This window comes from Podarcis cretensis, assembly GCF_951804945.1.
Source record: "Podarcis cretensis genome assembly, chromosome: 1".
NCBI classification, from domain to species: Eukaryota; Metazoa; Chordata; class Lepidosauria; order Squamata; family Lacertidae; genus Podarcis; species Podarcis cretensis.
In genome coordinates this window covers 546,749-570,645 of record NC_137170.1, presented here as the reverse complement: position 1 = coordinate 570,645, position 23,897 = coordinate 546,749, and the positions used below count along the sequence as shown (strand labels likewise).

Here is a 23,897-nt window from a genome sequence, read left to right as displayed (position 1 = left end):
CTCCAAGGAAAGAGAGTCCACCACCTGCCAAGGGATTCCGTCCCGCCATCGAACAGCTCTCACCAGTGCCGGATTCACGTATAAGCTGAACAAGCTCTAGCTTAGGGCCCCACTCTCTTGGGGGCCCCAAAAAACTTAAGGAAAAAAGCCTGGATGCACATTTCCAAAATACAGTGGTACCTCAGGTTAAGAACTTAATTGAGTCTGGAGGTCCGTTCTTAACCTGAAACTGTTCTTAATCTGAAGCACCACTTTAGCTACTTAGCTGTTCTCATCCTGAAGCAAAGTTCTTAACCCGAGGTATTATTTCTGGCTTAGCGGAGTCTGTAACCTGAAGTGTCCGTAACCTGAAGCATCTGTAACCCAAGGTACCACTGAGGCATCTGATCAAGGCCTGTATTTTAAAATGAGCTTAAAGATATATTTGCAAATGTTTGTATGTTTCATGCCAGGCAGAAACCAGCTGGCTAAGTACTTTGGCAGTTGTTTATCTTCCTGCTCTCCTGAACAAGGGCCCCCCTGATTTATAGCAGTAGCAGGAGACAAGTTTCTCAAAGTTGTAAAAGGGAATTACATGCTGGGAGCAAAGGTTACACTGACCCTACATATTACAGAATACAATCAAGCTGCAAAAATACTAATTAAGAGTTGGTAAATAGTAAGATTTATTGTTTAACAGAAAATAATACCATGTGCCTCCCATCAGACTCTAGCCATATTTTCCTAAGGTTTAAGGTATTCTGAGAGAGTTAAAGGGCAATAAATTTTGGGAAGAGCTAATGGGAAAAGCAGCTGGCTGGGAAAGGGGGGTGTAAACTGAAGAGGCTTCTTTTGAAGCTGTTTTTTACTGAGTTCCTTTTTTACTTTGCAAAGGCCTTTTCTTCTAAAAAGCTGTCTATGTTATGTATGAGATTTGTTGGCTTAATGTCATTAGGCAAAGGATTTAGAAAGTAAGAAATGTTAGATTCTTATGTTAGATTCTTATTTCATTGATGGTGTGTGAGAATGTGAACCCAAGATCTCTGTTTAGATAGAATTTAATACCACGAGCCATTTGTTTTAGCCATTTGTTTTGGAATGCAGGGGCAACAGGGGCAAAAGGTGATCTGGTAATTAAGGTGCCTTGTCGAGGCAAATGTAAGATATATGGCTACTTGTCTGCCATTTATGGATAGAAGGAAATATAGCTCTTTGTCTCCCATAAAAGGTAATAGGAAATGGGTGTATCTTTTATGATTGGTTCTAGCAAACAGCCAATAGGAATTTCAACCAGGCTGATTGGACAGAGGCAGCCAAAGGAGGAGCAAGGGGGATGAGCTGAGGAAATATAAGTGCTGACCATCAGGGCTGGAAGGGGCAGAGCTTTGATAACCATATACCATTGTGCCTATCATTTGTTTGTCTGACAAATAAATTATTATTTTAATTTCTCTATTGCTGCGTTGAATATTTCATTCCAGCTAAGCGTTAACCACAAGCAGGGTGCTACACCACTGTATAAGATATAAAACAAATAAAATAAAACCGACCTACAGCAACAATGTTTTGTATTGTGTAGGCTCCTATGAAGTAAGAAATGAGCTCCGCCTGCTCCCTCAAATATCCCTGGTTTGCTCCTTTCTATATACAGTGGTACCTCGGGTTAAGTACTTAATTCGTTCCGGAGGTCCGTTCTTAACCTGAAACTGTTCTTAACCTGAAGCACCACTTTAGCCAATGGGGCCTCCTGCTGCCACCGCGCTGCTGGAGCACGATTTCTGTTCTTATCCTGAAGCAGAGTTCTTAACCCAAGGTACTATTTCTGGGTTAGCGGAGTCTGTAACCTGAAGCGTCTGTAACCTGAAGCATATGTAACCCGAGGTACCACTGTAGACGGTGCCTACATTCTGCATGTGCAAATGGTTTTAGATACCTATTAGTTCCATCAATTACCATATAGCAGGGGTGGCGAACTCCCAAGAGGCTGCGATCTACTCACTGGCAGTGATCTACCCCCTTTTTGGGGCTTCAGGTCAAAATTGTTGAGCTTTGTTTTAGGGAGGAGGAAAGCCCTGTTTTTTAGGTTGGTGAGCTTCTTTGCGGGGAGCCAGTGAACTACCAGTGATCTACCACAGTCATCCAGTGATCTACGTGTTGGACATGCCATATAGCAGTTACAGATAGGTAGCCGTGTTGGTCTGCCATGGTCAAAACAAAATAAAAAAATTCCTTCCAGTAGCACCTGGTATCTGAAGAAGTGTGCATGCACACGAAAGCTCATACCAAGAACTAACTTAGTTGGTCTTTAAGGTGCTACTGGAAGGATTTTTTTTATTTTGTTTTATGCCATATAGCATATATTCAACACACAAGAACAGCAACAATTTGCTGTTGACAAAGGACAGCTGGACATATCAAGGGCCCCATTAGCTTCAGGAGCTGAGGGCCTCATCCAACCTCAATCCGGTCCTGGCTCTCTATGTCGGAAAGGTCTACCTAGTGTTTTGTCGGAATCTAACCCTGGGAGAGCTCGTGATTTCTATCATTCCTGAATTTACTGACCTGCTCTGCACTTCCTATAAGATGTTTTGAACGGTGATCGCCAGCCTCTTTGGCCACAGGCTCATTGTGGCAAAGGGACTTCTGCACAATTAATTCAAACCAATTCTAGAAGTTTATCTGACTCCCTCAGCCCTCACCTCTCTGATTTTGTACATTACATATTTATTCAGACTCAGCCTTTTCCCCTGATGGGACTCAAGGCAACGTACAAATAGCCATTCCCCTCTTTGAGGCCTGCCAGATGTTGATGGTGTGTTTTTTAAAAAAATATATAAGCTATTTGACTTTGTTGATCAATTCAGCCCTTTTATATTTTTTCTGTATTGTGGCATTTTATATATTCTGACTCACTGTTATTTTTATTGATTATAATCTAGTAATGATTTATTGCAATTGTTGAGGGTGAATTTCTATTTCATTATTAGGTGCTATTACATTCTAAATGCATTATTTGCTAATTCTTTATTTGATATAGGTTGTTTATGTGAAGGCCATATTCTTATCTGCATTGGATCAGATTGCTTTGATGTCACATAGAGGAGGGGAAAAGGTTGTTTTCTGCTGCTCCAGAGAAGCGGACACGGAGCAATGGATCCAAACTACAAGAAAGAAGATTCCACCTAAACATTAGGAAGAACTTCCTGACAGTAAGAGCTGTTTGACAGTGGAATTTGCTGCCAAGGAGTGTGGTGGAGTCTCCTTCTTTGGAGGTCTTTAAGCAGAGGCTTGACAACCATATGTCAGGAGTGCTCTGAAGGTGTTTCCTGCTTGGCAGGGGGTTGGACTCGATGGCCCTTGTGGTCTCTTCCAACTCTAGGATTCTATGATTCTACTCTATTCTATGATTCTATGCTTTGAGATGTCTGATCTTTGCTGCTTATTTTGTTTCTTTCTGCTGCTTGCAAGCATCTCGTGTGCAGAGATACAGAAAGGCAGTATGCAAATAAAAATTGAAATGAACTACGTTTCCCACCATCAGACATCTTATTTATGAAGAATATTTGTACTGCTGTGTCATACAAAATATCAAAGTGGTTTACACCAATAAAACCATAAAACCGCCCCATAAAAACCACAACAAAATAAAAGAAAAAGTCAGACATCAACAAAATATTGTGGAAGGTTGCAGTTTTAATGGCCTGCAGAGGCCTAGAGGAATAGAATAGGAAGGTTTTCAGCAGGCTTTTAGAAGTTGGCACAGAAGGTCCCTGCTGAGTCTCCAGTGGCAGAGAGTCCCAGAGGACTGGGCTGAGAACATGGAACATATTTCAGGTATGTGCATATTTGGCTTCTCTTTCACCTCACTTTCCTAACTCCCCACAAAACTCCCTGAAATGCAACAAGACTTGGACCAGCAGTGGAGACTTCCAGAAGGCTGATCCCCAGAGAGAACTTGTTGCAAGACAGACCCAAAAGAGAAAATAACAGAACACCACTAGTTACCATATACAGCTCCCAAGTTAAAACAGTTCAACGCATCATCAGAGATCTACAACCTCTCCTAGACAACGACAGTTCTCTTTCTCAAGCTCTGGGAGGAAGACCTTTCGTTGCCTACAGACAGCCACCCAATCTTAAACAACTCCTCACCCACAATAATACAGCAACCAAACTTAACATGGACACTGGTCCCAGAGCCTGCAATAAACCCAGATGCCAACTTTGCTGCCACAGACACCCAGACAACACCATCACTGAACCCAACAACATCCAACATACCATCTCAGGCCTATTGAATGGCTCATCTCCTAACATTCTGTATGCCATCAAATGCCAACAGTGCCCCTCAGTTCTCTATATTGGACAAACAGGCCAAACCCTATGCCAAAGGATAAATGGACATAAATCTGACATCAGGAATCACAAGACAGAGAAGCCAGTAGGAGAAGACTTCAGTCTCCCAGGACATTCAATACAGGATCTCCAAGCAGCTGTCTTATTACAAAAGAATTTCAGAAATAGACTTGAAAGAGAAGTTGCTGAATTACAACTTATCACTAAACTGAAAACTATGGAGAGACCTGGTCTTAATAGAGATACTGGATTCCTGTCTCATTATATATGCTAATCATCTGCATAGTATCCCTTGCTTTTTCCTGTAGGACTAATTGCAGTCATTAACAGTCACAGGTTTACCACACCCATTGAGTCAATCACCCATCTCCTACTGCCCTCCTGAGAAAAACCCCTCCCCACCCTCCCACTATAGAAGTCTAGTGACTTCTGTTTCAGTGTATCTGAAGAAGTGTGCATGCTGCCAGCCTCCTCGGGAGTAAGGCTATGGGAGCCAGCTGCAGAGCAGCTACCTCTCCCTTGCCTTGAAGCCAGGCTCCTCGGAGGGCAGCTAAACCAGGGCCAGAAACGTTACTGTTGGTTAACTCCTGTCTTGCCGTGTCTCCATGTACCTACGCCCAGATTGCCTTTTCGGAATGGTAATATTGACTTTATTCTCCATTTGCTCAGACTGCCTTCTGTCATTTTTTAATCAACTTCCATAAACTGCATTTTGTATACTTGCACTTCCAGTGCTCTGCACTTCGACGTTTTCAGGTGGCATACAGATAAAAATAAAGACTTCTAAAAGCACAAGGTGGAAAGCAATCCTTAAAAAACAATTAAACACTGCTAGCGTTAAAACTAAGCGCATAGATAACACCGATGGAAGCCATAGCAGTAATTACAATTAAACTGGCACAGCACCAGCCTTTTTGTTAAAAGCAGTCTGTTCCCAAATGCCTGTGGGGAGAAGTCTTGCAAGACCGGGGTAGACTTGGGCAGAGGTGCAGCGGGCGGGGGGGGGGAGATGCTCTGGGTCATGCATCTCTCCTGGGGGTGACGAAGGGCTTGAGTGCCTGCAGGCTCCATTCTGCCCCAGACGGCACTGTGGGGCTTGTGTCTGCTCACCACCTCCCCCTCAGCCACCCTACAGCTGAGGGGGAGCTGGGGGGCAGAGCCCAGGGAGGTTCCGTGCAGCACACCCTGCTGTAGCTCATCCCACCCCAGGCACAGGGCCCCTGAGTGGCTAGCTATGCCACTGGACTTTGGTAATCTTTTGTAATATGGCTCTCTTGTGTGAGGCCAAAATTTGCCCCCTCCACCAATGGATCCTCTCAGTTATGGATCTTCTGGATTTTGTGTCCCCTTGGCTCAGCGCCCTGTGCAGGGAAGCCACCTGCTGCCAGGCGTCAAGGAATCTGATCCCCCACGGCAGGCTGGCAGGAAAAGATAAAACCAGGAAGCTCTTACCAATGTCTTTTATTCAATATTCACAGAGGGAGGCTTAGAAATGATATCTCTTGGAGCAATGGTGTTGCTCTGAGCAATCTCCACCCCCCCCCTTCTCTCCTCAGTTGGCAACAGCACCACCCACCTTACAGTTGCCACTTAAGGCCATTTGGTTACCAGCTTTTGCTCTCCTACTTTCACTGCCCGCCGGGTTCTGGAAGAAGGGGGGCGTGGAATGCTGTCTAGTGATAATGTGTCATCCAGCCTCTCCCATTATTTCCTAACCTTGCTCTTCGTCTCCCCCTGAGCCATGACCTTCCTCAAACTACTGCTGTAAATCTATACTGTCTTCCTCTTCTCTGGAAGACTCAGGAGGGCGAGGCCGTCTCCATCATCCCTCCTTTGTCCAGTCCCACACTGTCCTGTATTTGGCGCTGGCAAGACCTGAATTAAGAGGGTTTCTCCCCATCTCCTGCTGAGCCCACCTGGCCCCCCAAGAGCCAAGAAGAGGGGAAAGGAAAAGGGTTCCCCTAGTGAAGGGAGCAGGTGACGGGCCAAACTTGTCTGGGGCTCCTTACCTGTAAACAAGTGAGTCGTCATACGTCCCATTGTACTGGATTTGGAACATGCGTATTCCGGGGATATTCCTTTGGAAGTTGAACTTGAGGAGGGCGGTGGAGGACGTGGCCTCGGCCACCACCACCTTCTTGTCGGGGCTGACCTTGGCCTCCCCGTTGCTGCTGCTGCTGCTGCTGCTGGCGTTGGAGCCGGACTTGGTGGAGGTGGAGATGTCCGAGGACCCGGGGTCCGGCTCGTGGATGTGGTTGGTGCTGTTGACGATGTGGGGCAGCTTGATGATGTGCAGGTCCACCGACTGCGTGGCCTCCCCGGCCGGGTTGGAGGCAATGCAGGTGAAGGACCCCGTGTCCTTCATGGTGGTGATGTGGATGTCGAGGGTCCCGTTGTCGTAGACCAGCGAGCGCGTGGCGTTGGAGATCAGCTTGCCCTCGGGCGAGATCCAGTGGATGGCCGGCTCGGGGTCCCCACGGGCCTTGCACCTCAGGATGGCCCTCTGCCCCTCCAGCACCCTCAGCTCATGGGTGTGCCTCGTGATGAGCGGCGGCTCGCACAGAAACTCCTCCTCGGGGACCGACCAGAAATAGCGGCCCGAGAGGAGCGGCGGGGAGGCGCAGGTCTCCAGGTCGTCCTCCCTGGAGAGGCGCCGCAGCCATAGCAGCTCGCAGTTGCAGTGCAAGGGGTTCCCGCCAAAGCTGAGGGCGAAGGTGGAGGGGCTGATGATCCCTGAGGTGGCCAAGACCTGGGCCCTCTGGAAGAGGGGGTCGGGGGGCAGCTTGTGCAGCTTGTTGGAGGTGACGTCCAGGCGGGTCATCTTGTGGAGGTGGGAGAAGGTCCCCTTGGGGATGCTGTCGATCATGTTGTGGTCCAGGCTGAGGGTATGCAAGCTGACCATCTTCTCCACGGCGTCCCAGGGGATGGTCTCCAGGTTGTTGTAGGAAAGGTCCAGCTCCTCGAGCGCCAGGACGTCGTCGAAGGCCGTGGCGGAGATCAGCGTCAGCTGGTTGTTGTTGAGGATCAGGTGGTGCAGGTTGAGGAGCCCGCTCAGCATGTCGTGGGTGATCTTGGTCAGCCGGTTGCTGTTCAGGTGCAGGGCCCTCAGGTTGCGCAGGTCAGCGAAGGCGTGCGGGGTGACGAAGCTGATGGTGTTCCGCGAGAGGGTCAGGTCCACCAGGCTGGTCATGTTGGCAAAATCCTTGCGCTTGATGCTGGTGACAAAGTTGTCGGCCAGCCGCAGCTCCACGGTCCTCCGGTCGATGTTGGGGGGCACAAAGAGGAGGCCCTTCTTGGCGCAAAGGGTGGCGAGGTTGGGGGACAAGATCTGGCAGACGCAGCGCTTGGGACAGATCTGAGCCTTCGCCGCTATGCCAATGAAGAGCAGATACAGAAGCAGTTTTTCCATTGTAGAGCGGGGTCAGGATGCTGAGAGAGGGGGAGAGAGAGAGGGGGGGTTACATGGGGAGCACCGGCTTCAAGTCCCACACACAGCCCCACCGATGCAATTCATTTCGTAGAGGTGTGGAATTGTTGGAAGCGAACCCCCAGGGCCATCTGGACCTCCCCCCTGAACACAGCTAAAGAATCCATATCAGGGGGTCGTCTGACCGCTGCATAAAAACCTCCGGCAAAGGAGAGTCCAAGGTGGTCTCTTCCACTATGGAACAGCTATTTGTGTATTTATTATTTCATAAATTGTATACACCACTTAATTGCAACCCCCCCCCAAAAAAAAACTACAATGACCTCATACTGGTTTACAAGCTGAATACGACAATAACATTATCAGGGTTTTTTAAAAAACACCTCTTTAAAACTTTCAAGAAATAAGATCAGAACTTGGGTTGCCACATTTTGAAGAGCAAAAAAGAGGCTGCTATGACAACTCTCCTTTTATATGTAGGCTATAGAAGCTGTGAAATATTGCTGAGGGGGCAGGAGAAGGGAAGAGGAAAGCAAGCCTTCAGCCACCAGTTGTGTCTATGTCTCCTCCAGAAAGTATAGCCAGAGACACTTTGGTAAATTTTAAAAATCCACCCAGGCAGAGATTTTACTCCTTAAAAGGGGACATGTCCTGGAAAAAGAGGACACATGGCAACCCCCACTAGAATCTCCTTTCTTGCCACTGAAATCCAGTGTGTCCTCCCGTGTGGAGCAGCAGAAAACAAGCTGGCTCCCCCTTCCCTGCGCAAAAGGTCCCAGCTTCACCCCCCCCCCACAGCATCTCCAGCCAAGACCCCCACCTGAACCCCCGGAAAGGTCCTGCCAGTCCAGTTTTCCGGGTGCCCTCTTGCATTATTGCAGCCCCACTTCACCCCAAGGTGGGAGGGACACCTGTCAGGGATGCTTGAGCTGAGATGCCAGCATTGCAGGGGTTGGACTAGAGGACCTTCAAGGTCCCTTCCAACTCTACAGTGCTATGATTCTTTGATGTTTTATTGTATTTTTACTATTTTGTTGGGAGCCGCCCAGAGTGGCTGAGGAGGCCCAGCCGGATGGGCCGAGTATAAATCAATCAATCAATCAATCAATCAATCAATCAATCATCATCTTCATATAACTCTGCCCATCCCATTGTCTGTGTCCCATCCACAAATCCCACCTTCCCCTGCGGCAAAAGTTAGTTGCATTATGACACCAGCCAGGCCACCATAATGTCCTCCCCCCCCCCATAGAATCATAGAATTTAACGCTTTTGTGTTAGGGCTGTGATTGCTGTTCTAGACCACTGCTTAAATCCACGCACAAAGTCACAACAGGAACGCAGGCATTAGGGCATCTGCAGAACCAAAGAAGGCAAGCACAGCTCTGCAGGATCAGGCCAAAGGGGACCATCCAGCCCAGCAACCTGTTCTCACAAAGGTCTACCAGATGCCCATTATGGGAAACCAGCTCCCCTCCTGAGGTTTCCAGCAACGGGAAATTGGGGGTGGCTCCATCGCAAAGAATCTGTGTGTTTTGCAAAGGTGCTCTTGTGCTGTAGCACATTAAAAGCAGGACGACCAAGAACACCAAAAGAACTGGAGCATTTGCAGCAGGAAAGTTTCAGGAGTTTAGCAGGAAACTAGGAGGCAGGCACGAGTGGCAGCTGAAGAAATATTGTGGCAGTGGCCCAAAGGGCCAGCATAAATGTGATAATGTGTACCCCTGTTGCTTTATGAAACTGGTGATTTTGCAAGTTGTCTCCCCCCAATATTGGGGCAGGAATACAGCTAATTCAGGCATCAGCAACCTTTTTCAGCAGGAGGCTGGTCCACTGTCCCTCAGACTTTGTGGGGGGCCAGACTATATTTTGAAGAAGAAAAATGAATGAATTCCTATGCCCCACAAATAACCCAGAGATGCATTTTAAATAAAAGGACACATTCTACTCATGTAAAAACATGCTGATTCCCAGACCATCCGTGGGCCGGATTGAGAAGGTGATTGGGCCAGATCAGGCCCCCAGGCCTTAGTTTGCCTACCCATGTAATATGTGAATCAAAAAGATACAGCTCAAAGCTAGAACATAAGTTGTTACATTGTGCAAATGTCTGCACGTAACACGGATTCCCAACATGCGTATTAACACAATGTAACAGATCCTGGTGGGAATCAACACTGAATCAGCAAAATTTCCAGTGTTTACTGTGCATGTGTATTAACCCTGAAATGAGGTAATGATGTACATGATTGGTGAAAATTGAAATGCTTTGTCTGAAACTTTATAAATACCACTGCCTGGACCACTGGCGAGGTTGCAGTTTTGCGGAACAATCCGACTGTAACCTATTGCTTTGCAATAAACCACGATGGACTCCTAACTCCTCATGTTTCTGGGTTTTATTGGCATAAATTCAGGAGATAAGCCATTTCTGGCTTACAACAATATGACCACCCAAAACCCTTTGAGGTGCACAGGCTGAGGAAAGTGCCACCGAAGGCCCTATACAACCACCCCAGTGGCATCACCAATCACAAAGACGGCACAATGGAAAGGATGCCAGGGAATGCTAAGAAATACCAAACGCCGCAACATTTCTTCATGCCGAAGTGACTGCCCTCAAGGTCATAGAATCATAGAATCATAGAGTTGGAAGAGACCATAAGGGCCATCGAGTCCAACCCCCTGCCAAGCAGGAAACACCATCAGAGCACTCCTGACATATGGTTGTCAAGCCTCTGCTTAAAGACCTCCAAAGAAGGAGACTCCACCACACTCCTTGGCAGCAAATTCCACTGTCGAACAGCTCTTACTGTCAGGAAGTTCTTCCTAATGTTTAGGTGGAATCTTCTTTCTTGTAGTTTGGAACCATTGCTCCGTGTCCGCTTCTCTGGAGCAGCAGAAAACAACCTTTCTCCCTCCTCTATGTGACATCCTTTTATATATTTGAACATGGCTATCATATCACCCCTTAACCTCCTCTTCTCCAGGCTAAACATGCCCAGCTCCCTTAGCCGTTCTTCTTCAAGGTCACCCCTTGAAGAAGTGGGTATTTGAACCCAAGTCTCCCAGGCCCTAGTCTGACACTCTAACCAGTGCACCACACTGTCCCACAATGCAAGGTGTCATAGGACAGCATTAGGATGTCAGAAGTTTTATTTTTGACCCCTTTCCCAATGATTCCTCGCATGAACTTTTGCCTTTGGGGAGCTGGTGTCTCCATGGCCTCTGACAGGGAACTGCGATCATAAACTCAAAGTCTCCTTCTGGTCCGTCACCACCAGCTCAGACCACATCAGAGTAGATATGTGAAATTCAGTTTATTTGCCCCAATGGCTCACCGCTTGGCCCAGGCTGGCACTGAACCGTGCTTTGGGGCTTCCATACGTTCAGGATTTGTCCATTGGAAATAACGTCTTGGTGAAATTTCAAAAAATCAGTAAAAATGTCCTTATAGACCCAGACATATGGCAACCCATGTCAGAAGGGTTGAATTTTTTGGCAACTTTCCTTAAAAATAGCTCAACAACTTTGCCTCCCCCCCCCAAAAAAAAAGTTCAACTTCTGTGTCCGGATTTGTGTTCAGCAACCCTTCCATTTTTGCTGGTTTATTTGCTGGTTTATTGCCCATTCCTCAATTTTGGAGAGGCCCCTGTGGAGTTCAGTCCTTTTTTTCTTTTCATAGAATCATAGAATTGAAGATTTAGAAGGGACCCTCAGGACCATTGAGATGACCCCCTGCAATGTTTTTGCCATCATCCCAAACTCGTGTCTCCCGGCAGCTCCTGGCTCCCCCTCAACCATCCGCAGAGGTGAAACAGCTTTGACCCCCGCCTTCCAGGGGGTTGGACTAGATGACCGTTGGGGTCCCTCCCAATTCTGCAATCCTAGGAGCACATGTCTGAAACCACAGGCAAGATGAAGATCCAAGCCGTGCAATCGCCCTTCCCCCCCAGATAAATTTCCTTGGCTCCAACTTCACTTTCCTTCCAAGTTAAAACTATTTTATTGGAAGGAGATTGTGCTTTTTTCTTTACGATGGCTGAAGATTACTTTGCTGCTGATTTTCTTCTGCCTCCGTTTAATTATTTCCATCCCGCATGGTTCTGTGCACTTAACATTAGCCACCTTGCAAACTGTTTTGTTGAAAAGGCAGGATATAAAACATATTAAAATGCTCTCTGTGGTTTAGGAAATGTCAGCCCCCAGACAAGGACCCCCATGGCCTGCCCTGATGGGGGACAGTCTGCCCCTGCCCCACATCCTGAGGGTGTCAGGAGCCCAGAGGCCGAGCAATGCCACTGATGGGTCTTTTGCTGCCTCCATCACAGACGCCCAGGAGACTCTTATGTCCACTGGACAAAGGGAAAAAGCTTACAGAAACAAATTCATTTTTATAGGCAGCTGAGAGGGTAATCTCTTCTCTGCAGAATCCAATATTGCTCCAATTTATACGTTGCGTTGGAAAGAAAGTGGCTGGGCTCCTTCGCGGAGAGCCAGGCAGTCCAGGACTATAAATGTACCAATTAAACTTGTTCCCTTTCCCCAGCAGCCCTGAACATTGAGGGAGGCAGGTCGTTCTGGGAAGGAACCATAAATTTTTGGAATAAAACCATTTACGCCTTTCCGCGGAGAATATTCTTTTGCATTAATTCGGACTTCCAAGGGTGATGTTGAAGCGCATGCTTGAGGAAAAGGCCCCCAATTTCTCTGACCCTGGGGAAGGCGGGCCATTGGCAGCGAGGCTCCAGACACAGAAACAGGAGGCTGGACTGGACGGGCACTGGCCGGATCCAGGAAACTCTTCTTACATTCATAAATGCTTTTGTCCTCAGGAAGAGTATTGTGTGCATTTGGGAAGAGTGACCTTATTTTACCGGGGGGGGGGGGGAGAGAGAGATGTTCGGATTTTACCCCAGATTTCTATAAGCTGCATTCTATAAGCTGCCTTGGGAGTCCTTTCTGGCCAGAAGGTGGCATGGAAATAAAGTCCAGCTAACTATCCTTTTCCTGTTCCCTACACAACTCCTTGCAAGCAGATTCCAGACAGGAGCACTTGCTCTTCCTCCCAGCAGCAGATGGGAGAGAGTCCCCCCCCCACCCAGTGGCCCCTGAGGAACAGACGCCACATGCCAGGGACAGGAGGCCAGGCTGGCTCAGGGAATGCGAGCGCAGGACCATCACGTCAGGCAACTGGCACCAGGAAATGCGCAGGAAAGAATCTCACTTGTGCATGACGCTGCCTCTGAATGCCAAGAGGCTAAAGCAATGGCCCGTCTAGTCCGCCATGCTGCTCTTGCAGCAGCAGAGAAGATCTCCCAGAGGGAAATCTGCAAGCAGGATCCCAGCCCAAGGGACCTGCCCCCCCCCCCCCCGGATTCAGAAGCACTGCTGTCTCCGACTGTGGAGGCAGAGCTTAGCCCTCTCCTCCAGGGATCGTGGCCAGGGATAATATTATTATGAATAATAATACAGTGGTACCTTGGTTCCCAAACACCAAAAACCCAGAAGGAAGTGTTCTGGTTTTCAAACCTTTTTCAGAAGCCAAACATCCGATGGCTATTGGGCACCTGCACCAATCAAAAGCTGCCCCTTGGTTTTCGAACATTTCGGAAGTCAAACGGACTTCCAGAACGGATTACGTTCGAGAACCAAGGTACCACTGTATTTGGCGCTTTTGGTTTTTCTATTTATTTTGCGTTTTTCTTTTTGAGGCTTTTTCGGTTAATTTGTTTTTGTGACGGTGTGGAACCCAGTTCAGCTGATTGACAGATTGTGTGACTGCGGAAATAGATAAAAGTCCCCCCTCCAAACAATAACTATCATCAGAGCAAGGAAGAAAATAATAATAATTTAATTTTCATCGTCTACAATACTGTCTTATTTATTTTATAGTTCAGTACATTGATTATTGCTTTTATTTATGAATCAATGGTCTCTTTAGGTAGTAAAATTCATGTTAAATTGCTGTTTTAGTGGTTGTTTCTAAAAGTCTGGAACGGATTAATCCATTTTGCATTACTTTATATGGGAAAACGGGCCTCGGTTTTGGAACGCTTTGGTTTTGGAACAGACTTGTGGAACGGATTAAGTTTGAGAACCAAGGTACCACTGTAACCAAGAAAAACCTGTTGCCTGTTCCCCCCCTTTGATGAGGTTCCTGCTTCCTGCTAGCAGCTCAACTCCTCTGCAAGATTGTTTGCATTTCTAATTGAAACCTAAAGGTTTAGTTGCTTGATTCGTTTATTTGCACAACTCATTAATTGCTTCGTATTAGAAAGGTCAAAGTGGTGTACAAAAGGGAGGAGGGGAATACTTAAAATAACAATTAGAACACGTTAGTTAGGGGAATTTGAGACATCTGAGGACAGCAGAGCGGACAGGCGTCTCCTGTCAGGCAGCCAGAAGAAGAGGAGGAAACTCTCCTGAAACAGATGACTGAACTTTTGCAGATAAGAACTGTAGTGATGGGGGCTTTCAGCTATCCTGGCATCTGCTGGAAATCTAACTCTGCCGGGAGCAGATCACCCCATAAATCCATAACTTGCTGACAACCTCATCTCTCAAGCTGAGGAGGAAAGAATGAACACTTGGAACTCTGCTATCCTGCACTTGCATCCACGGAGGAAGTGGCGGGTGAAGGGTCAGGCGCAGAATCATAGACCATAGAGTTGGAAGGGACACGAAGGGTCATCCAGTCCAACCCCCTGCAAGGCAGCGAAAGCATCCCTGACAGGTGACCATCCAGCCTCTGCTTAGAAACCTCCAAGGAAGGAGTCCACAACCTCCCGAGGGAAACCCTTCCACTATAGAACAGCTCCTGCTGTCAGAAGGTTCTTCCTGATGTTTAGTCAGAATCTCTGTTCTTGGAACTTAAATCCATTCCCTCAAGTCCTACCCTCCAGAGCAGGAGATAGTTGAAGATGGCTCTCCTATCTCCTTTCAGTCTCCTCTTTTCCAGGCAAAACATACCCAGCTCATTCAACCATTCCTCATCAGGCTTGGTTTCCAGACCCTTGATCTTCTTGGTCGCCCTCCTCTGCACACCTTCCAGCTTCTTAGATTCTGGTGCCCAGAACTGGACACAGTATCCCAGGTGTGGCCTGACCAGGGCAGAATAGAGCGGTACTATTGCTTCTGTTGATCGGGACACTAGAATCATAGAATTGTATTGTTTGAAGGAAGCCTGGGGGTTATCTATTCCAACCTCCTGCTGATGAAGCCTAGAATAGCAGATGTCAGGGGCTCAGGAGCAGAGGCACAGGGGAGACAGGAAATGGAGAGCGAAGGGGAAGAATCTGAGGGCAGCGTAGGGGAGTATGACAGTGGCACGAGAGATTCCATGAGCTTCTCCAGTGAATCAGAAGATTCCCAGAGGGGGGCGCCGAGGGCCAGGGCAAGGGGGGTCAAAGGGGGGATGCACCAGAAGCAAGGGGCCAGCGGGAACTCCCAAAGCAGCAGCGGGAGATCAGGACCAGCTCCCCCACCAGAGCATAGTGGGGGGGAAGAGTCCCATGTATCAGGGCCAGCGTCTCCTCCAGCAGGGAGAGAAGATGAGTCAGGACTGACCACGCCTCTATCGGAGAGTGAGGGAACGGAGGGGAAGTCAGGTCCAGCTAGCCTCCCCGAAGGGGGAAGCAGTGACAGGAGCAGTGTAACGGTCAGGAGAAAGGTTGCCGGCTGGGCGCGCGCGCCAAGATCAGTGCTCACACCCTACAAGGAACCCCACAGGTTTCAGGCGCCAGGGAACGCACCAGACCCACTCAGCAAATCGCCAACAAGGGGGGGGTCACCGAGGGCGGCGCCACTCAACGAGGTCACGGAGATTTTAGACTCGAGATGGGGGGAAGAGGGGGTTGAATATCTCCTCGCCAGGGAAGGTACCACGGCCAGCGCCAACAGGTGGGTACCGTACTATGCCGTGGAGGAGCACTACCTCAAAGACGAGTTCCATGCACTCTTCCCACACAGACCTATGCCGGCAGATTATTTCGACGACTATCTTTTCACACCCACACTTTCAGCCAGCACATTCCAGGGGTTCTCATCAGCTGAGGAAACGGCGCCAGAAACAAGCTCCCCAGAGGGATCACTCTCAGGGTTTGTCACAGACCGCTCTTATTGGTGGGACAATCAACCGGAGGTGGGGTGGAGCAGGGAACTGCTGAGGGGGCCCTTACACGCAGCATCACCCGAGGCAACAGGGGGAGAGAGGGACATGGACGTGTTGGGGGAGGATCCTGGGTTCGAGCACAGCTGCAGAGAGATGGAAGCAGAGGAGATCGACGTCGACGAGCCCATTACGGACTGGCCAGATCCAGCGGGCCGGCTGCACACCAGGGGGGAAGAACTGTATCCCGCACTCACCCCCACAGCACTGGAGCACCCGGACCCAGAGGAGGAAAGAGCAAAGGAAGAAGTGGAGCAAGGCTAGAGTCTTAAACTGGTGTCTGGGGGGAGGAGATTCAGACGGAGCTTCAGCGGTCTAGAGTTTGAGACGTAGAGCTGCGCGCCGCGGCTTTGAAATCGAAACTGAACTTCAATAAAGACTTGTATATAACAACGAACTGGCGTTGGTCCTTTGTGAGCGGGGACCTCGGGCAGCTCTGACAGCAGACTACAATGTCCAGCCTGAGGCTCTCACAGAGACCTACCAGAAGCCCCCACGGAGAACCCAAAAGCAAGGAGGGCCCGAGTGCGAGAGCAGCAGCAGCCCTGTCTTCCCAGAAGGAACTGAGATTGGCAAGGGGCATAGAAAACAATAGAAATGGGTTTCCCCAGCTCTGTGTGGAGTAAGGAGGAGGATGTCAATGGAAGGTGAAGTTTGACGCTTATGGGAAAACGGCAAAATGTTAACGGATGACAGGAAAAAGTCAGAAACGCTTACAGATTTGACAGAGATCGAAAATGATGTTGACAGGCTGGAAGGCTGGGCCAACACTAGGGAGATGACATCCTCCCTTTAAAATAAACTCTGGACCTCGGTCCCAAGAGCCAAAGGCCCCATTGCTGGAAGCAGAAGCTGCGAGCTCAGCAAGCAGGAGGTGCCAGGAGGGTCTTTGACCTGAGCAGGTCACCAGGAGGTGGCTGAAAGGACAAAGGCAACCCAAGGCTGCTTGGGTGGGAATAGAGTCTCCAGCAGACAGACACACACAGTCTTCTACGCTGACCAGGCTGGTCTGGAGTCCGAGACACACAGAAATCCACATTATAAGGAGCAGGCAGACCAGGACGGAGGCTGGAGGAGCTGGGGAGGTCCAGAGTGGAGAAGATTCTTGACCCCCAGTCCTGCCTTGCGAGCCTCTTGAGATACCTGGCAAGGGAGGGCTCTGGGGCCCTGACAGATGGTGGCTGGACCGACAGACGGACTGATTCCAGCTAGAGGAGCTGAGGCTTCCACAGAGGCCCTCTTACTTGTGAGCCCGGAACGACCTTCTTCTCAGGATGCCTGCAGACTCTTGGGGTGGGGTGTTGTTTAGGGTGTTTTCTTGGGGTCAAGACTGAACTCTGGAGATGTTAATTTCACTGCTATTGGTATTATTATTTTTTGCATCTGTATTTTTCAATCCTTTTACGACTTACGTGGGGAGTGTTTTAATTTTGCTGTGTTTGTTTTGATTCATTTGTTTTGAATCTCTCCATTTTGAAAGGATTTAGCTATGGAAAGGCAGCTCACAAATAAACAATGGTGATGATTCAGGTGAAGGTGAAAAGGGGACCTGGCAGCTGCCCTGGAAGAGCTGAAGAGGGAGCAGGATCCTGCTCTCCATTGCTCCAAAGGTCAGGCCTGACCCCAAACCGGTGGGTCTTGCAACAGGGAAGCAAATGTCAACTCCTCCCAATACGAGATGCTCAGCTATGGAAGAGCCTGTCCCAATAATAATAATAATAATAAATTTTATTTATATCCTGCCCTCCCCAGCCGAAGCCAGGCTCAGGGCGGCTAACAACAATAAAACAGTACAACACAACACAACACTCTAAAATCATTCATTATAAAATTGATTCAAATCAAACCAATGGCAACCATTGAGCCAGAGCTCCGGAAGACTGCCGAAGGAGGGAGTCAGGCTGCGCCCTGACCAAAGGCCAGGTGGAACAACTCTGTCTTGCAGGGCCCTAGTCTCTTGTGGCAGAGCATTCCACCAGATCGGAGCCACAGCCGAAAAATCCCTGGCTCTGGTTGAGGCCAGCCTAACCTCTCTATGGCCTGAGGCCTTCACGGTGTTTTTATTTGAAGACTGTAAGTTCCTCTGTGGGACATACCAGGAGAGGCGGTCCCCTAGGTATGAGGGTCCTAGGCCATATAGGGCTTTAAAGGTTAAAACTAGACCTTGAACCTGATCCTGTACTCCACCGGGAGCCAGCGCAGCTGGTATAGCACCGGGTGAATGTGATCTCGCAGCGAGGACCCCGTAAGGACAAGACCCCAAGAACAAGAGGCTGGCCAATCTCTTGCCAGGGATAAGAAGTGCCTGCAGGATCAGGCCCACGGCTCACTTAGTCTAGCATCCTGTTCTTACAGCGGCCAGCCAGTTGCCTCAAGCCACAAGCAGGACTTGAACCCAAGAGCAGCTCTCCCCTCCTCTGGCTTCCAGCAACTGGTATTTAGAGCATTGCTGCCTCCAGTTGTGAGCCAAAGCAGAACATCCTGGCTGGTGGCCATCAATAGCCCTCTCCTTCTCCTCCATGAATTTGCCCAATGTTCTTTCCAAGCCACCCAGGTTGGTGGCCACCCGTCTCCTGTGGGAGGGAGTTCCACAGTTGAACTCTGTGAAGAAGGACTTCCCTTCCTCTCTCCTGAATCTTCCAATGTTCAGCTTCATTGGGCTCTCTCCCTCCTTCGCACCCTCACAGCTAAGACACGGGAATTGAACTGTACAGTACAACTCCTCAATGCTACTTGCTCCTTTCAGCTTTTTCATTTTATTTTCACCTTGTAAGCTTAATTAAAATGTTGAGCAGCCAGTTGCTCTCATTACTGCAGCCAAGACAGCTCAAAAGGATGGCAGGCGCCAATTTGCTTGGAGGCCCCCCTCCTGGTCTGCCCTTTCAGAGCCACAAGTCGGGGAGCAAAGGAAAAGGCAGGTGAGGCTGACAGGGTGAGCTGCCTGCGACCACAGAATAGCCTGTCTTCGGGGGGGGGGGGAGGCTTAATTAAAATGGAAAGGGATTCTGAGAATGAACCTAAGAGCACCAGAAGAGCCTGTTGGATCAGGCCAAAGGGGGCCCATCCAGTCCAGGGTCCTGGGCTCACAGTAGCCATCCAGATGCCCCAAGGGAAACCTGCAAGCGGAATCCGAGCCCATGAGAATCCCTCTCCCCTCCGGTGGTTTCCTCTAACCCGTGTACAGTGGTCCCTTGGTTCTCAAATGCCTTGGTACTCAAACAACTTGGAACCCCAAAACTGCAAACCCAGAAGTAAGTGTTTCAGTTTGCAAACTTTTTTGGGAAGCTGAATGTGCTCCATTTTGAATGTTACGCTTCCATTTTGAGTGTTACGCTGAGGTTTGTCTGTTTTTGCTATTTATTTTGTGTTTTTGTTTTTTGTGCCCCCCCCTTCTTTTTTTGTTCTTGTGACTGTGTGGAACCCAGTTCAGCTACTGACTGGTTGATTGTGTGGCTGCAGTACATTGTTTATTGCTTTCATTTTATGGATCAATGGTCTCGTTAGATAGTAAAATTCATGTTAAATTGCTGTTTTAGGGGTTGTTTTTAAAAGTCTGGCGTTACTTTCTATGGGAAAGTGCACCTTGGTTTTGGAATGCTTTGGTTTTGGAACGGACTTCCAGAACAGATTAAGTTTGAGAAGCAAGGTGCCACTGTATTCAGAACCATTGACTTGTCTCCAACTGCAGAGCAGAGCTATCCTGGATCGGGGCCACTGTTAGCCCTCTCCTCCTCCTCTTCCTCCTCCTCTTCCTCCATGAATCTGTCCACACCTGGGAGCACATTCCAGGGTTTAACCCTGCACCATGGGAATCACAGCACTGCAGAGTTGGAAGGTACCCCACGAGTCATCTAGTCCACCCCCCCCCCCCATCACAACTCAAGCATCCCTTACAGAGGACTCTGGCCATCGTTGGGATCTGGAGTGAGGAGAGAGCCTTGGTGCTTCTTTTAGCTCCCTCTGCATCTCAGTGAAGCCAGACTCCTTTACTCTGTGGAGACCTTGAGGAGAATCGCTGCTCAGAGTCTCTTCTTGGAGGGGTTTGTATGTGAGAGAGGAGAAAGAGCAGATCATTCCTTCCCCGTCTCCGGAAAAGACATCTTTGTTTCAGAAGAGGGGTGGGCGGCTCTCTCCCTGGACCTCCACGTATATTTATCCTGCTGCTTGTGTATTGTTTTAATTATCCAGTGTTAATATTTTATGGACACTTATCATGAGCTGCCTTGAGAATCCTTTAGTAGCAAGACCAAAGATGGAAGAGATCAATAGGCACACAAGTTCCATGCAAGCTTGGAAGCAAAGTGGCTCAGAGATGCCACCCCCACCTTTCCTGGAAAGCTCCGAGAAAAGTTGCAAGCCATCCATCAACTCCTGAATTGCTCCACGTTGGATTAACCCCTGCACTGCCGTCCCTTCTTACGCCGCACCATCAATGCACAGGGCCTCTCCCTCTAAGGCTCACCCCAGGCTTCACTGAGAAGATATGTCTGTGTTTGTTTGCCCAGCCCAGCCTCCATTCTCCCAAGGGAGAAGCCCAGAGGAAGAGACCAGAGCTCAGTGGCAGAAGGCATGGTTGGCTTGCGGATCCAAAGGGGGACAGGTGATGGAAAGAATTCTGTAGCTGTGATTCCTGCATTGCAGGTGCTTGGAAGAGATGAGCATTGGGGTCCCTTCCAACTCCTCCCCCCCCCCAAGAGCCTGTGTCAGGGAGCTGGACCCAGAGCCTGGTCTGGTCTGATAAGGCAGATTCCCACAGGCCTAATCTAAATCATATTGGGAGGGGGCGATCCAGGGAACAGAGACCAAGGCAAGTCTCACAGGGGTTGAAGGTGGGCTCCCTCTCTTTGCAAGGGCATTGGGGGGGGGGTGAGAGAGAGAGAAGAGAGGGGAAGAAGAAACATTTCCAGAAAGCTCTGAAGGACAGCTTGGTAGGAGCCGAGTCACAAGGAGTGGGGAAAGGGAAGTGTCCTCCCTCTCTCCAAACACGGAGAACTCCTGGACATCCCATGAAGCTGAACATTGGAGGAGTCAGGGCAAATAAAAGGAGGGACTTCTTCATGCAGCACAGAATTAAACTGTGGCACTTGCCCCCACAGGGAATACTAGTTGGAATGGCTTAAAAGAGGACTGGACAAATTCACAGAGGAGGAGAGGGCTCTGCAAGGCTACCAGGCTCCAGCTCCAGCCTTCTGGTCGGCCACTGCAAGAACAGGATGCTGGACAAGCTGGGCCATTGGCCTGATCCAGCAGGCTCTTCAATCTTCTTCTGCGGGTGCAAAAGTCACGCTTCCTCCTGCATCAACGCCTCTCGAAGCTCTGCCTTTTTATCGGGCTCTCCAAGCTCCAAGCCCATATGCTTCCAGCGAAGCCTCCCAAGGCTGGGGTGCAAATGAAGAGGAGACCCCCGTGGCAACATGTGGAGGCTGGAAGGGAGGAGAGCAGAAGCCGCAGCCTTTCCTTTTGCCAGAGAGAGAGAGAAGCGCCAGGTCAGCTGCTTCGCAGGAGCCGCTGCAGCACCTCCAGGATGCGGCTCTCGGGTTCCTGACATCTCTCCTCTCTCCTCTAATGGATGCAGCCGGAGAGTCTTGGTGGAGCCACAGCAGCAGCAGCAGCCTGTGAATTATTGATGGGGGAGCAATAATGCGCAGGGAGCAGGTGGGGGGAGAGGACCCCACCCACCCCTCTCCTCTCAGCAAGCCTCCCCAGCCGGTGCAAGGAGGAAGAGGCCAGGCCTGCACCTCCCCTTCTCTCCCTGCTCCAAGGAGAGCTCAGTTCAACCGTGGAACTCTCCCCCACAGAAGGCAAAGATGGTGCAGAAGAGGATTGGACAAATTCACAGAGGAGGAGGGTAAGGCCAGGGTTGCTCTGCTCTGTCTCCACAGCAGGAGGCAGCAGTCCTTCTGAATGCCAGTTGCCGGAAATCCAGAAAGAGGAGAGCGCAGAGATGGACAAGCTGACTTTGCAGATAAGAGAAAGAATTTTTTTGAAAAAGATTGTAACATATTCAAACAATATTTGAAAGACCGTGATGGGGAAATCGAAATTTTGACCGGTTTAGAAAAACTTCTGTAAGAAAAACAATACTAAAATATAGTAGAAAAAACAGGAAAACAAACTCTCAGATGTGTTAAGAGAGGCATTCAAAGAAGTAAAACTGAGGACCCAAGTAAGAAGGGGAGGGAAGTCAAGTATAAAAGGAATACGAATGAATCAAGCAATTAAGCACAAATTTTTATTTTTGTTTTCTTTATTCTTATTTAGAAATACATGTTTAGCCGTAGGAGAACTGAGATGTTAAAATGTGATTCTATGAATATAAATTAAAGGAAACCAATAAAGATGATTTGCAAAAGAAGAGGAGGAGGAGAGCGCTGTGACACTTGGGGGTGTCCCATTGGGGGCATCTGGCCAACCAAGAGGATGCTGAACTAGGTGGACCATTGGCCTGATCCAGCAGGCTCTTCTCACATTCTTGTGGCAGTGATAGCACCCCCCCCTCTGCTGGGCATTCCTCCAGCACCACTGCTTGGGAACAGCGTGTGGCCCCTGGTCCAGTGTGTGTGGCGGATCAGGAGGGAAAGTGCTGGACTTGAGTCTTGGCGCAGAGGGGCAAGAGATACCAGCCATTCAGAAGCCCCTCTGTTTCTTGCAGAAGCCCCTGGCAGCATCTCCAGCTGGGGGGTGGGGAGGCTGGGAAGGGTTCCATGCCTGAAACTAGACCTGCTTGTTGGTTCAATTTCTGACCTGCCTGTTCCTGTCCCTGCCTTAAGGAAACAAGAACCTAAGACTATCCTAATGTCAGGTTCTGGACTTAGACGGGAAGAACCAGATGCAGAAATATAGGATGGGGGGCACTTGGCTTACTAGCAGTACATGTGAAGAGGATCTAGTGGTCTTGGTGGACCACAAGCTGAACATGAGTCCACAGTGTGATGCAGCTGCAAAAAAACTCATGCTATGCTATGAGAAGTGAGAGCTGGACCATCAAGAAGGCTGATCGCCAAAGAATTGATGCTTTTGATTCTGGTGCTGGAGGAGACTCTTGAGAGTCCCATGGACTGCAAGAAGATCAAACCTCTCCATTCTGAAGGAAATCAGCCCTGAGTGCTCACTGGAAGGAGAGATCCTGAAGCTGAGGCTCCTCATGAGAAGAGAAGACTCCCTGGAAAAGACCCTGATGTTGGGAAAGATGGAGGGCACAAGGAGAAGGGGCGACAGAGGATGAGATGGTGGGACAGTGTTCTTGAAGCTACCAGCATGAGGGAGGCAGTGGAGGACAGGAGTGCCTGGCGTGCTCTGGTCCAGGGGGTCACGAAGAGGCGGACACGACTAAACAATGACAAATGACTAAACAACAACATGCTATGCTGTATCAACAGAAGTGTAAGTCTTCTCCAGAAGACTGTGAGCACCCGATTCTCCTTTCACTCGTGCTGCAGGGCAGGGGGTGAATTCCGCCTTCCCCACCATGAGCCCACCTCTCCCACTTCCAGGTCATCTCCTTGCTTTGCTGGGTAGGGGTCCTGCCTTGACTCCCACCTGCCTCAGAGGCGAGTGAGATGCTGCTTCTCTTTGGCGACACCCTCAAGCAGGCGGAGTGGGGGCGAAGACTCTTCCTCCTGACTCAGCCTCCATCCTCAGAGCAGAGAAGGGTTGTCCACCTTCCGTGGAGAGCAGGGCTGGTGGCCTGGACCAGCTCTCTGTTCCGCCTGGGAAGCCTGTTGTGCCTTGTGTGGCCAGCAGAGGACGCTGGTGGTGCCTGCTCTGCCACCAGCCAATCCCGGGGGGGGGGGCGGCAGTGGGTGTGGGCTAGGGAACAAAGCAGAGGGGAGCCTTCTCAGTCCCTTCTTCCAGTGCGGTCCCCTCTTGGGGCATTTAAGGAGGCTGCGGCAGAACCTGACAGCTCAGTTGGAGTTGGATCTTGCCTGAAGGAGCCCTGCTCGCCTCCAAGGATGTGGGGTGCCT

The 23,897-nt window shown here is 49.4% G+C and overlaps 1 protein-coding gene across 3 annotated transcripts in view; it reads right to left on the bottom strand.

The window, feature by feature from the left end:
• The window catches only part of LRFN5 (leucine rich repeat and fibronectin type III domain containing 5), a 72,688-nt gene that overhangs the window by 15,026 nt on the left and 33,765 nt on the right, over positions 1–23,897 (bottom strand). For all 3 annotated transcript variants that reach the window (XM_079989637.1, XM_079989638.1, XM_079989636.1), the window contains exon 2: positions 6,345–7,764. In XM_079989637.1, coding sequence (XP_079845763.1) covers positions 6,345–7,744 — 1,400 coding nt within the window. In that variant the 5' untranslated portion in view covers positions 7,745–7,764. The remainder of the gene's footprint in view (positions 1–6,344; positions 7,765–23,897) is intronic.